Source organism: Ammospiza caudacuta, chromosome 1 (assembly GCF_027887145.1).
Source record: "Ammospiza caudacuta isolate bAmmCau1 chromosome 1, bAmmCau1.pri, whole genome shotgun sequence".
Lineage (NCBI taxonomy): Eukaryota > Metazoa > Chordata > Aves > Passeriformes > Passerellidae > Ammospiza > Ammospiza caudacuta.
The window spans coordinates 156,627,067-156,640,161 of record NC_080593.1 but is presented as its reverse complement, the minus strand read 5'-3'; the positions used below and the strand labels follow the sequence as shown (position 1 = coordinate 156,640,161).

At 61.8% G+C, this 13,095-nt stretch overlaps 1 protein-coding gene across 5 annotated transcripts in view; it reads right to left on the bottom strand.

Annotated features, from left to right (window-relative positions):
* Positions 1–13,095, bottom strand: part of PLEC (plectin) — a 50,587-nt gene that overhangs the window by 7,970 nt on the left and 29,522 nt on the right. For all 5 annotated transcript variants that reach the window (XM_058816122.1, XM_058816131.1, XM_058816114.1 and 2 more), the window contains 11 exons: positions 11,787–11,941; positions 11,588–11,714; positions 11,325–11,508; positions 10,451–10,608; positions 9,160–9,338; positions 7,213–7,351; positions 6,769–7,125; positions 5,886–5,969; positions 5,700–5,804; positions 5,430–5,528; positions 425–3,805 (listed from right to left, as the gene is read on the bottom strand). In XM_058816122.1, coding sequence (XP_058672105.1) covers positions 425–3,805; positions 5,430–5,528; positions 5,700–5,804; positions 5,886–5,969; positions 6,769–7,125; positions 7,213–7,351; positions 9,160–9,338; positions 10,451–10,608; positions 11,325–11,508; positions 11,588–11,714; positions 11,787–11,941 — 4,968 coding nt within the window. The remainder of the gene's footprint in view (positions 1–424; positions 3,806–5,429; positions 5,529–5,699; positions 5,805–5,885; positions 5,970–6,768; positions 7,126–7,212; positions 7,352–9,159; positions 9,339–10,450; positions 10,609–11,324; positions 11,509–11,587; positions 11,715–11,786; positions 11,942–13,095) is intronic.

The following is a 13,095-nucleotide window of genomic DNA, read 5'->3' as shown; positions in this document are numbered from 1 at the left end:
CAGAGTCACCCACACACTCTCTACAACATGTAAGATCTAAGGAGCAGAGCCGGGGTTAGGGAGCCACACACAACATGAGGCAGGATGACCAGGGGAAGGACACAAGGGAACCCCCAGCACTCAGGCTGGGAGCTGGGCACAGAGAGGAACGCAGCAGGACGTGCCATGGGGTGGAAGACAAGCCCAGGCAGTGGGTATCCCACCTCTATGGCTCCAAGGGTTCAGGGTCCTGCTCCAACAGTGCCTGAGGGGTTTGCTCCACCACCTACAACTCTGTGCACATCCCTGACCTGCCCAGGGGTCCAGCCCCACCATCCCCAGTGATGGTCCCTGGGGACCGGCCCAGGGATGGTGTGGGCTGGCTGGGAAGAGGGACAGCCTCCCTGTGTACCACCACCACTAAGGAGGACCCGCAGCCCAGTACCTCCTCTGCCTTCTGCTGCAGCAGCGCTGCCTCCTGTTTCAGCTTCTCCTTCTCCTTCTCCAGATCAGCGATGGCCTTCCGCAGCTTTTCGGCATCCTCATCGCTCTGGTGTCTCTGGATCTCCAGGGTGTGCACCATTGTCATCTTCTCCTGTGTAGCCAGCTCAGTCTCATGCAGCCTCTCACTGATCTCCTCTGCCTGCTTTTTGAACCGCTTGGCTTCCTCCTCAGCCTTGGCCTGGGCCATGCTCATCTCTGCCACCTGAAGCTTGAGGCGCTCGGCCTCAGCCGTGATGTCCAGCTGCCGCCGGCGCTCAGCCTCCAGTGTCTTCTGGAAGCCTTCGGTCTCCTCAGCCAGGCGCTGCTGCATCTGCTCCTTGTCCTCCTGCAGCTTCTTGGCGTGTTCCTGCGCCAGATCTTTCTGCTTCTGCAGCATTTCAGCCTCGGCCCGCAGCCGCGTGGCCTCCTGCACTGCCTGCATCTTCTCCTTCAGCATCTTCTCTGCCAGGGCTCGCTGCTGTGCCAGGTCATCCTCAGCCAGCTGCCGCATGCGGGCGGCCTCCTGCGCCTCCACGCTCAGCCGGGCCACCTCCTCTGCCACCTGCTTCATCTTCTCTGCCTCCTCCGCCAGGAACTTCTGCGTGTTGTCCTTGTCCTTGAGGATCAGCGCCTTGTTCTCCTCCTCGATGCGGCTCTTCAGCTTGGCCAGCTCTTCCATCTGCACCCGGACCTTGAAGAGTTCCTCCTCCACCTGGGCCTTCTGCCGGACAGCGTCTGTCACCTCCTCCTTCAGCCGCTGCAGCTCCTCATCCAGGATGCCCTTCTGGTGATCTGTCTCATCCAGCTGCAACTTCACCTTGGTCAGCTCCTGCTCCACCTGCGCCTTCTGCCGCAGTGTCTGCTCGGCAAACTTCTTGTGTTTCTCCATCTCGGCATCGGCCAGCTGCTTCTGCCTCAGGGCAGCCTGCTCTGCCTGCGCCCGTTTCACTGCCTCCAGCTCAGCCTCCTTCCGCAGCTTCTCTGCATCCGCCTGCGCCTGTGCCTTGGCCTGCGCCTCCTCCTCTGCCCGCTGCTTCAGCCGCTCAGCCTCCTCCACGCGCTGCCGGGACAAGCTGGCGTCCTGCTCGGCCTTGCCACGGGCAAACTCGGCCTCCTCAGCTGCCCGCCGGGCCCGGTCAGCCTCCTCGCGCAGCCGGTCCAGGAGGCTCTGCTCCTGCTGGCGTGTCTGCAGCAGCTCCTGCTCCTTCTGCTGCACGGCAGCCAGGTGCGCCTTCTCCTCTGCTGCAATCCGCTTCTGCGCCGCCTCCCGTGCCAGCTGGATCTGCCGCTCCGACTCCTTCTCTGCCAGTTCCTTCTGCCGCCGCGCCTCCTCCACCATGGCCCGCAGCCGCTCCACTTCCTCCAGGGCCAGCCGCCGCTGCCGCCCGGCCTCCTCCTCGGCCGCCAGGATGGCCTGCACCTTCTCTTCGGCCTCACGCCGGCGGCCCTCCTCCTCCAGCGCCAGGGCCCGCTGCCGCTCAGCCTCCCGCTCTGCCTGCTCCCGGCTGCGCTGCACCTCCTCTGCCTCCCCACGGATGCGGTTCAGCTCCCGCTCCAGCTCGCTCTTGCCAGCTGAGGCCCTCTCGAAGCTGGCCTTGAGGGCACGGATCTCCTCCTCCACCTGCCGCCGCTGCCGCAGCGTATCCTCCACGAGCCCCTTCTGCCTCTCCAGCTCGCTCTCTGAGGAGCGCTTCAGCAGGGCAATCTTCTCCTCGATGTCCTGCTTGTGTTGGGCCGCCTGCTCCTCCAGCAGCTTGCGCTGGTAGGCCTCGTCCTCCGCCAGCCGCCGCAGCCGCTCATTCTCCGCCTCCTTCTCCTTCAGCGCAATCTCCGCCTCCGCCTTCAGCCGTGAGGCCTCGTTGATGGCCGCCAGCTTCTCCTTCAGGATGCGCTCGGCCTCGGCCCGCTGCCGGGTGGCCTCGTCCTCTGCCAGCTGCCGCTGCCGCTTGGCCTCTTCAGAGAGGGCGCGCAGGCGGGCGGCCTCCTCGGCCAGCTCCCGCAGCTTGTTGGCCTCCGCCTCCAGCCGCTGCTTGGACTTCTCGCTGCTGGAGCGTGACTCCTCCTCTGTCTTGGCCTTGCTCTCCAGCAGGACCTCCATCTCTGCCCGCAGCTTGGCCAGTTCCTCCTCCAGCTCTTTCCTCCTCTGGATGGCCTCGTTCACCTCGCCCTTCAACCGCGAGAGCTCTTCCTCCAGGAGCAGGCGCTGCTGCTCCCCGTTCTCCATCTCCGCCTTCAGCCGGATCAGTTCCTGCTCTGCCGCCAGCTTCTGCTGGGCTGTGCCCTCTGCCAGCTCCCTCTGCTTTTCCAGCTCTTCCTCTGCCAGCTCCTTCTGCCGCACGGCCACCTCCTCTGCCTTGGCGCGCTTGCGGGCCTCGCGCTCTGCATCCTCCTTCTGCTTCTCGGCCTCCTCCTGTGCCAGCGACTTTTTGTGGGCCACCTCTTCGGCCTGCAGCCGCAGGCGCAGCGCCTCGTTGGCTTTCTGCCGCCAGCGCTCCAGCTCCTTCTCAGCCTCCTCCCGTGAGCGCTCAGCCTCCAGCTGCTGCTTCTTCAGCCGCTCGGCCTCCTCCTGCAGCTGGGCCACCACATCGTGCTCCTGCTGCAGCGACAGCTCCAGCTGCGCTGTCTTCTCGGCGAAAGAGAGCCTCTTGCTCTGCAGCTCGGCCTCAGCGCTGCGCTGGGCCACCTCCTGGGCCACCTGGATCTGCCGGTCCTTCTCGGCCTCTGCCTGCCGCATGCGTCGCTCAGCCTCCTCCGCCTGCAGCCGCAGCTGCTCCAGGTCTGCCACTGCCTTCTGCTTCTCCCGAGCCGCTTCGCGCTCAGCCTGCACCTTGCGCTTCAGCTCCTCCTCCGCCTCGCGCTTCTTCTGGCTCTCCTCCTTCACCTGCCGGCGCAGGCGCTCGGCCTCCTCCTGCGCCTGCCGCTTCTGCCGCTCGGCATCTTCGGCACGCGCCCGCAGCTCCTGCAGCTCTGTCTCTGCGCTCTCCCGCTGCTTCTCGGTGCTCTCCAGCTGCAGGCGGATGAGGCGGATCTCCTCCTCCACCTTCTTGCGGTTGTATTCAGCCTCCTCGATCAGCTTCACCTTGGACTTGATCTGGTGGTCCGAGTTCTGCCGTAGCTGCATCAGCTCCTGCTGGATGTTCTGCTTCTGCTGCTCGGCATCCACGGCCACCACCTCCCGCCGGGTGACCTCCTCCTGCATGCGGAGCTGCAGCTCCCGTGCCTCCGCCTCCGCCTGTGCCTTGGCTTTGGCGTGGGCCTCGGCCAGCTGCCGCTGCTTCTCCAGCTGCGCCTCCACCTCCGCCAGCCGCTTCCTCTCCTCCTCTTTCAGCTTCTCGGCGGCTTTCTGGAGGGGAAAGAGGGTGCAGGGGACAGAGAGGGGAGAGAGAGACAAATCACAAGGGATGCGATCGCGCCGTGGAATCGATGCTGGCCCAGCTGCACACTGCCGAGACAGCGGAGGGGTGGCAGATGCGCGTGGAATGGCTTCGGCCCCTGGGCCACCGCACGAGCCGGTGACGCCAGCTTCCAGAAGATATGTGGCACGACAGGGGACACACGACAGCACAGGCAGACAGGCAACAGGAGCCAGACAGCAGCGCAGGAAGCCACGCTCCAGAGAGAACAGACAGAGAGCGAGCGGAGCCCAAGCGATGAAGACGATGCGAGCAGTGTGCACATCACCACCCTGGCTCCCCCTGCGAGGGGGCTGGCACAGACAGCCCCTGCCGTGGGGAAAGAAGAGAGACGGCCGGAGCACTGGGAGCAGAAGAGAGGGGAGCGGTGCGAGGGTGGTGCCAGCAGAGCCTTCCCTGCCGGGAAAGCCTCAACAGGAGAGAGCAGTTCAGCTGGTTCAAACCTCTCCCAGCCCTCTCCAGGCAACTGGGAGCAGGGTCTGCCAAAGGGCCAACGCAGCTGGCGCACCACATGCACCGTGAGCGAGGCAGCCGCACGCTCCACAGGGCCCGGGCACAGGCAGCACATGCAGGGGAGCCAGACCCCACACCAGACCCATGGTCCCGGAGCAGCACAGACGTGGAGGAGGGCAAGGAGGAGAGGGTGAGCTGTGGGGCAGGCAGAGGGTGCCACGGGGAGAGGGCATGCGCAGAGTGAGTACCTGGTGCACGGCTGCCAGAGTCATCCTGGTTTTTTACCCTCCATTAGATCCCCACCAACACAAAAATTCCCCAAGAAAAAGCACTGGCAAAGCGGCTCCAAGGGCAGAAACCAAGAGTTAGAGAGGTTACCCCGCGCCAGACCCCACGGGTCAGCGCCCAGCACAGCAGCATGCGCAGGCAGGTGCTGACTGCACTACGTGTATCTGGGAAGTGCCTCCTACCACCAGTCACACCAGAGTCCCCAGTGCCCAGAGCCAGCTTGGCTCAAAGACCCCCTGTACGCAGAGCCAGCAGCCTTGCTCCCAGGAGCCCAGCAGGGAGCAGGAGTTAGAGGCCACGGGCCAGTGTTAGTGATAGGGCCGGAGTCATGGCCATGGGCCAGTGTTAGTGATAGGGCCGGAGTCATGGCCATGGGCCAGTATTAGTCATGGGTCTGGAGCCACAGCCATGGGCTGGGGCTGCTGTTAGTGATGGGGCCAGGGCTGGAATCACAGCCATGGGCCAGTGTTAGTTATGGGGCTGGCGTCACAGCCATAGGCTGGCATTAGTGTGGGGCCAGAGTCATGGACATAAGCTACCACCAGTGAAAGGGCTGGAGTCACGGCTGTGAGCTGGTGTTAACGATGGGGCTGGAATCACAGCCATGGGCTGGCATTAGTGGTGGTACCAGAGTCATGGATGTGAGCTACCACCAGTGAAAGGGCTGGAGTCATGGCTGTGGGCTGATGTTAGTGATGGGGCCAGGGCTGGAGCCACAACCATGGGCTGCTGTTAGTGATGGGGCCAGGGACCCCGTGAACTGCGCTCCTTTTGGTCACACAGCTGGCCATGCTGCACTGCACCACTCCCTACCTCCTCGTCCTCCAGCCGCCGCAGTGTCTCGGTGATGAACTTGATGTACTGGGTGGTGAGCGTGGTCAGCTCACTGTACTGCGTCCGCAGGTCCACGTACTGTGGAGACAGGGGGTCAGCACGAGAGAGGGGAGCTTACCCACCAGTACCCCAGCAATGATGGGGCTGCACGACCACGTGCCACAGTCCCAAATCCACCCCTTCAGTGAGCAGCCATGCCCCAGGAGCTGCAGGGCACCCCCAGCCAGTGGCAGTGAGACCCCTCCTCACCTCCTGGATGATGCTGTCAGATGCCGACTGCACTTTGGGCTTCTTGGCCGGCGATGCCACTGGCTCCACCTGTGCCTTGAAGCTCACCAGCTGCAGCTCGTAGTCCTGATGAGGAGAGAGTGATCAAGGCTCTGCCACCCCTGAGCCCACCCCCTGCAGGACACGGCGCTGCCTCCCCAGGCCCACCTTGATGGCGTCGATATACTGCTTGGCATAGCGCTGGCACTCCTCCACCTTCTCCTTGTGCTGCTCACATTCCTCCAGCAGTTTCTGGCGAGACACATGTGGGTGAGCCTGGGCACCCCACGGCCACCCAAAAGCACACCTCACCCCAACGTGGCCAGGGATGGCCAAGAGCACCCCTTGGCCTGACTTGGCTGGGAATGGTCAGGAGCATCCCTCACCCTGCTGCAGCCAAAAATGGTCGGGAGCATCGCCCATCCCACTGGGGATGGCTGAGAGCACCCACCCACCACGTGCCATGGCCAGGGATGGTCCCATTCCTGCTGCAGCCACCCAAGAGTAACACAACATGCCATGGCTGGAGATGGCTGGGCACTCCCCTCACTCTGCCACAGACAGAGATGGGCACACATCTGCACTCTGCTTGGGATGGCCAGGGGAATCCCTTGCAACACCATGGCCAGGGATAGCTGAGATCACCCCTCGTCCTGCTGTGGAATTCCCAGGAGCACCCCTAGCCCCACTGGGGATGGCCAGAAGCACCCCTTACCCTGCTGGGGATGCTCAGGAGCACCCCTCACCCTGCTGGGGATGCCCAGGAGCACTCCTTGCCCCGCTGGGGATGCTCAGGAGTGCCCCTTGCTCCATTTGGGATGCCCAAGCACACCCCTCACCCTGCTGGGGATGGCCAGGAGCACCCCTTGCCCCATTGGGGATGCCCGGGAGCACCCCTTGCCTCCATGGCCAGCCCTACCTTGCCCTACGGCCAGCCCTACCTTGCCCCACGGCCAGCCCTACCTTGCCCCACGGCCAGCCCTACCTTGCCCCACAACTAGCCCTACCTTGCCCCACGGCCAGCCCTGCCTTCCCCCATGGCCAGCCCTACCTTCTCCTGCAGCAGCTGCTCGCGCACGGCCTGGCTGTCGGTGATGGGCACGGCCTGGATGGCCTCCTGGCGCTGCCGGGCGTCGCGGATCCACTGGCGCAGCGCGTCGCAGCTCTGCCGGTAGTAGCCCAGCTGGCGGCCCAGCTGGTCCAGCTCGCGCTGCCGCAGGTCGGCCTGGCCCAGCACGGCCTGCCAGCGCTCCAGCAGCTGCTGCACCCGCTCCCGGTACCGCTCCAGGTCCACGTCCCGCTCGCTGTGCCCGCGCACCATCCGCTCGTTGACATCCTTGGCCTTGCCCAGGTCGGTCTCCAGCGTGCTGAAGAAGGGCTGGTGCCCCTCGGCCTGTGCCCGCAGCCGCTGTGGCAGATGGGCAGCGGTCAGGGCCGGCTGCGGTGTCCCCAAGGCACCCCCCAGGTCCCCTTGGCACCCTCAGAGTCCCGGTACCTTAAGCTCAGCCTTGCTGGCCTCCAGCTCAGCCAGGTCGGCCGGCACTGCCTGCACGTCCTTCAGCTGCTCCTCGTACTTGCGGAGCAGCTCCTCAGCCCCCTGCGTGCTCCGGATCACCAGCCCGATGGTCTTCAGCCTGCGGCACAGGGGTGGAATCAGTGGGAGCAGCCGGGAGCGGGATGGGAGTGGGATGGATCAGCTGGGATCAGGATGGGAGCGGGCAGCACAGGAAGAGCAGCACTGCAGACCCAGGAGGGAAGGAAAATGGGAAAAGGAAAAAAGGGGGAAAGAAGAAAAAGGGGAAAAGGAAAAAAAGGGGGAAAAGGAAAAAAAGGGGAAAAGGAAAAAAAGGGGAAAAGGAAAAAAAGGGGGAAAAAGGGAAAAGGGAGAAAAGTGAGAAAGGGGGAAAAAGGGAAAAAGGGGAAGTGGGGAAAAGGAAAAAAAGAGGAAAATAAAAAAAGCGGAAACCATAAAAGGAGAAAAGGAAAAAGGGGGGAAAGGGGGAAAAGGGGGCAAAAGGGGGGAAAAGGGGAAAATGAAAAAACGGGGCAAAGGGGGAAAGGAATAAAAGGGAAAAAAAGGGATAAAGGGGAAAATGGAAAAAAGGGGGAAAAGGGAAAAAGGGGGAAAAGGGGAAAAAGGAGAAAAAGGAGAAAAAGGAGAAAAAGGGGAAAAAGGGGGAAAAGGGGGAAAAGGGGGAAAAGGGGAAAAAGGGGAAAAAGGGGAAAAAGGGGAAAAAGGGGAAAAAGGGGAAAAAGGGGAAAAAGGGGAAAAAGGGGAAAAAGGGGAAAAGGGAAAAGGAAAAAAGGGAAAAAAGGGAAAAAATGGAAAAGGAAAAAAAGGGGGAAAAAGGGAAAAGGGAGAAAAGTGAGAAAGGGGGAAAAAGGGAAAAAGGGGAAGTGGGGAAAAGGAAAAAAAGAGGAAAATAAAAAAAGGGGAAACCATAAAAGGAGAAAAGGAAAAAGGGGGGAAAGGGGGAAAAGGGGGCAAAAGGGGGGAAAGGGGGAAAATGAAAAAACGGGGAAAAGGGGGAAAGGAATAAAAGGGAAAAAAAAGGGATAAAGGGGAAAATGGAAAAAAGGGGGAAAAGGGAAAAAATGGGGAAAAGGGGAAAAAGGAGAAAAAGGAGAAAAAGGAGAAAAAGGGGAAAAAGGGGAAAAAGGGGAAAAAGGGGGAAAAGGGGGAAAAGGGGGAAAAGGGGAAAAGGGAAAAGGAAAAAAGGGAAAAAATGGAAAAGGAAAAAAAGGGGGAAAAAGGGAAAAGGGAGAAAAGTGAGAAAGGGGGAAAAAGGGAAAAAGGGGAAGTGGGGAAAAGGAAAAAAAGAGGAAAATAAAAAAAGGGGAAACCATAAAAGGAGAAAAGGAAAAAGGGGGGAAAGGGGGAAAAGGGGGCAAAAGGGGGGAAAGGGGGAAAATGAAAAAACGGGGAAAAGGGGGAAAGGAATAAAAGGGAAAAAAGGGAAAAAGGGGAAAATGGAAAAAATGGGGAAAAGGGAAAAAGGGAAAAAGGGAAAAAGGGAAAAGGAAAAAAGGGAAAAAAGGGAAAAGGAAAAAAAGGGGAAAAAGAAAAAAGGGAAAACAGGGAAAAGGAGGAAAAAAAGAGGAAAAGGAAAGAAAAGGGAAAAGGAAGAAAGGGGAAAAGGAAAAAAGGGGAAAAAGGGGAAAAGGGGAAATTGGAAGAAAAGGGAAAAAGGAAATAAAAGAGAACAGGAAAAAGGGGGGAAAGGCAAAAAGCAGCAAAGGGAAAAATAGGGGAAAAGGGAAAAAGAAAAAAAAGGAAAAAGGGGAAAAAGGGAAAAAAGGAAAAGAGAAAAAAGGCAAAAGAGAAACAAAAGGAAGAAGAGGAGAGGGAAGGAAAAGAAAGGGAAAAGCATGCTGGCTCTCCCCAGACTCCCCACGGCCTCCAGGTGCCCAGGCTCGTTTCCAGGTGCCAGGGCTGACTCACTTCTCCAGGTAGATGCTGGACAGGCTGTAGACCTGCTCCATCTTGCGCAGGGTGACCTCCAGCTCGGAGCGCAGCACGGGGGCCGAGCCCGCCTGCTCCGGCTGTGCCAGCACCTGCTCCGTCTTCTCGCTGACCTTGGCCAGGTTCTTCTGGATGCCCTCCAGCTCCAGGTGTGTTTGCTGCAGAGAAAGAGTCCCTCAGTCCCAACCCTGACTGAATGCTCCCCTCCTCTTGGATCCCAGGAGGAGCAGAGCAGGGGAAGGCTCTGTAGCCCATCAGTGAAGGTGGACAGGGGAGGTTGAGGAGGGATATGGGGAAAACTCCTCCTGGAGGGGCTCTCCAGCCCTGGCACAGCTGCCCAGGGCAGGGCTGGAGTGCCACCCCTGGGGAGACTTTACAGCCCTGTGGCTCACTTGGGGACATGCTCAGGGGTGGCCTTGGGTGGACTCAATGGGCTCTGAGGGCTTTTCCAACCCAAACCATTGCACCAGGCCCATCCTGGCACTGAGGTGGCCATTTGTGCACACTACACGTGTCACACACATGTAACAGGGCTGGGGTCACCCTGGCGTCACCCTGGGGGTGTCACCCTAAGGATCTTGGGGGGAAGCACTGGGGCAGTTCCCTGGGCTCCCATGTGTGGGGGAATGCACTGGGGCAGTTCCCTGGGCTCCCACATGTGGGGGATGCACTGGGGCAGTTCCCTGGGCTCCCACATGTGGGGGAATGCACTGGGGTAGTTCCCTGGGCTCCCACACATGGGGGATGCACTGGGGCAGTTCCCTGGGCTCCCACATGGGGGGGATGCATTGGGGCAGTTCCCTGGGCTCCCACATGGGGGGGATGCACTGGGGCAGTTCCCTGGGCTCCCACATGTGGCGGATGCACTGGGGCAGTTGCCTCGGCTCCCACATGGGGGGGATGCACTGGGGCACTTCCCTGGGCTCCCATGTGTGGGGGAATGCACTGGGGCAGTTGCCTCGGCTCCCACATGTGGGGGATGCACTGGAACAGTTGCCTAGGCTCCCACATGTGGGGGATGCACTGGGGCAGTTCCCTGGGCTCCCACATGTGGCGGATGCACTGGGGCAGTTCCCCTGGGCTCCCACATGGGGGGGATGCACTGGGGCAGTTCCCTGGGCTCCCACATGGGGGGGGGATGCACTGGGGTAGTTCCCCAGGCTCCCACACATGGGGGATGCACTGGGGCAGTTCCCTGGGCTCCCACACATGGGGGATGCACTGGGGTAGTTCCCCAGGCTCCCACACATGTCCCAGACGTGTCCCACACCTGCTGCTCCGCCTGGCGCTGGGCGCACTCGCGCAGGGGGTCGGCCTTGAGGGGCAGGCGCAGGCGGTGCACGGTGCGGCTCTCACAGCTCTCCAGCTGCAGCCGGATGTCCTTCAGCTGCGAGATGTAGCTCTTGCACAGAGACTCATCCTGCTCTCCTGTGGGGACAGCGGGGATGGCTCAGTGACCTGGGACACCATGGGGACACCGCAGAGACCCACAGTGACACAGGGATGGCTCAGTGACCTGGGGACACCCTGGGGACCCACAGTAGGGGGAGGGGACACAGATGGCTGAGTGCCCTGGGACACTGCGGGGACACCGTGGGGACCCACAGTGACACGAGAATGGCTCAGCACCATGGGGACAACACAGGGACCCACAGTAGGGAGAGGAGACACAGGGATGGCTCAGGACCCTGGGGACACCACAGGGACCCACAGTAGGGAGAGGGGACACAGATGGCTGAGTGCCCTGGGCACACCCTGGGGACCCACAGCAGGGACAGGGATGGCTCAGCACCATGGGGGCACCCTGGGGACTCACAGTGACACAGGGATGGCTCAGCACCCTGGGGACACTCCAAGGACCCACAGCAGGGGGAGGGGACACACGGATGGCTCAGACTGTGGGGACACCCTGGGGACCCATGGTGGGAACGGAGGATGCAGGGATGGCTCAGCACCCTGGGGACACCCCACAACGTTAGGACGGGGGAGACTGGGACAGCTCAGCACCATGGCAATACGCCAGAGACACCACAAGGACCTGCAGGTCACCCCAGGGACACCACAAGGACCTGCAGGTCACCCCAAGGAGCCGGGGAAACCCTGGGCACCCCCACCTTTCAGAGAGGCAGAGAGGGCACACCCACCTTTCTCCTGGCTCCGCAGCAGCAGCTCGTACTTGTGAGTGCAGGCGTTGTAGTCGCGCTCCACCTGCAGCCGGTCGTCGGGCTGGAAGCTCTGCGAGTCCTGGCTGTCCCGCAGGAACTCCTGGTAGTGCCTCTCCAGGCTGGACAGCACCTGGCGCACCTCCTCGGCCGGCAGCGTGCGGAACTGGGGGGGATACGGCCCCATCAGCCCTTGCTGGGACCCCCGGGACCCCCACGGGGCTCCGAGACCCCCGGGAACTCACCGTGACCTGCGTCCAGGAGTGGATCTGCTGGATGTCCCGCATCAGGTACTGCCAGGCGCGGAGGCTGCGCAGGTCCTGGTGCAGCTGCTGCCACAGCCCCAGCAGCTGCTGGTGGGTGCCCTCCAGCCTGTGGGGATGTGGAGTTAGAGGGGGGCACGCAGCGGGGACACCCGGGGGGGTGCAGGGTCACCGTCCCCACCTGTGCACGGCATCCAGAGCCTCCTTGTTAGGGGGTGGCAGGAGGAAGCAGACCGAGGGCACGACGGCCTCGCTGCCCGCGGCGCTCAGCACCCGCCACTGCTGCGGCTGCGCGTGGTTCACCAGGGCACAGGTGTCGTTCTTGTGCACGGTCACCTGCGGGGCAGGGGGACAGGGTGGGGTGTGGGTCTTGTGTCCATCTGTGCCTCCCCCATATTCCCCAGTGTGCCCCCATATTCCCCAGGGTCCCCCGATATTCCCCAGTGTGCCCCCATATTCCCCAGTGTGCCCCCCGATATTCCCCAGTGTGCCCCCATATTCCCCAGTGCACCCCCATATTCCCCAGTGTCCCCCGATATTCCCCAGTGTGCCCCCCGATATTCCCCAGTGTGCCCCCATATTCCTCAGTGTCCCCCAATATTCCCCAGTGCGCCCCCATATTCCCCAGTGTGCCCCCATATTCCCCAGGGTCCCCCGATATTCCCCAGTGTGCCCCCATATTCCCCAGTGTGCCCCCCGATATTCCCCAGTGTGCCCCCATATTCCCCAGTGTGCCCCCACATTCCCCAGTGTGCCCCCATATTCCCCAGGGTCCCCCGATATTCCCCAGTGTGCCCCCACATTCCCCAGTGCGCCCCCATATTCCCCAGTGTGCCCCCACATTCCCCAGTGCGCCCCCCGATATTCCCCAGTGTGCCCCACATTCCCCAGTGTGCCCCCATATTCCCCAGTGCGCCCCCATATTCCCCAGTGTGCCCCCTGATATTCCCCAGTGCGCCCCCCGATATTCCCCAGGGTCCCCCGATATTCCCCAGTGTGCCCCCCGATATTCCCCAGTGTGCCCCCTGATATTCCCCAGTGCGCCCCCCGATATTCCCCAGGGTCCCCCGATATTCCCCAGTGTGCCCCCATATTCCCCAGTGTGCCCCCTGATATTCCCCAGTGCGCCCCCCGATATTCCCCAGGGTTCCCCGATATTCCCCAGTGCGCCCCCATATTCTGCAGTGTGCCCCCCGATATTCCCCAGTGTGCCCCCCGATATTCCCCAGTGCGCCCCCATATTCCCCAGTGTGCCCCCATATTCCCCAGTGTGGCCCCCGATATTCCCCAGTGTGCCCCCCAATATTCCCCAGTGTGCCCCCTGATATTCCCCAGTGTGCCCCCCGATATTCCCCAGTGCGCCCCCATATTCCCCAGTGTGCCCCCACATTCCCCAGTGTGCCCCCATATTCCCCAGTGTGCCCCCCGATATTCCCCAGGGTCCCCCGATATTCCCCAGTGCACCCCCATATTCCCCAGTGTGCCCCCCA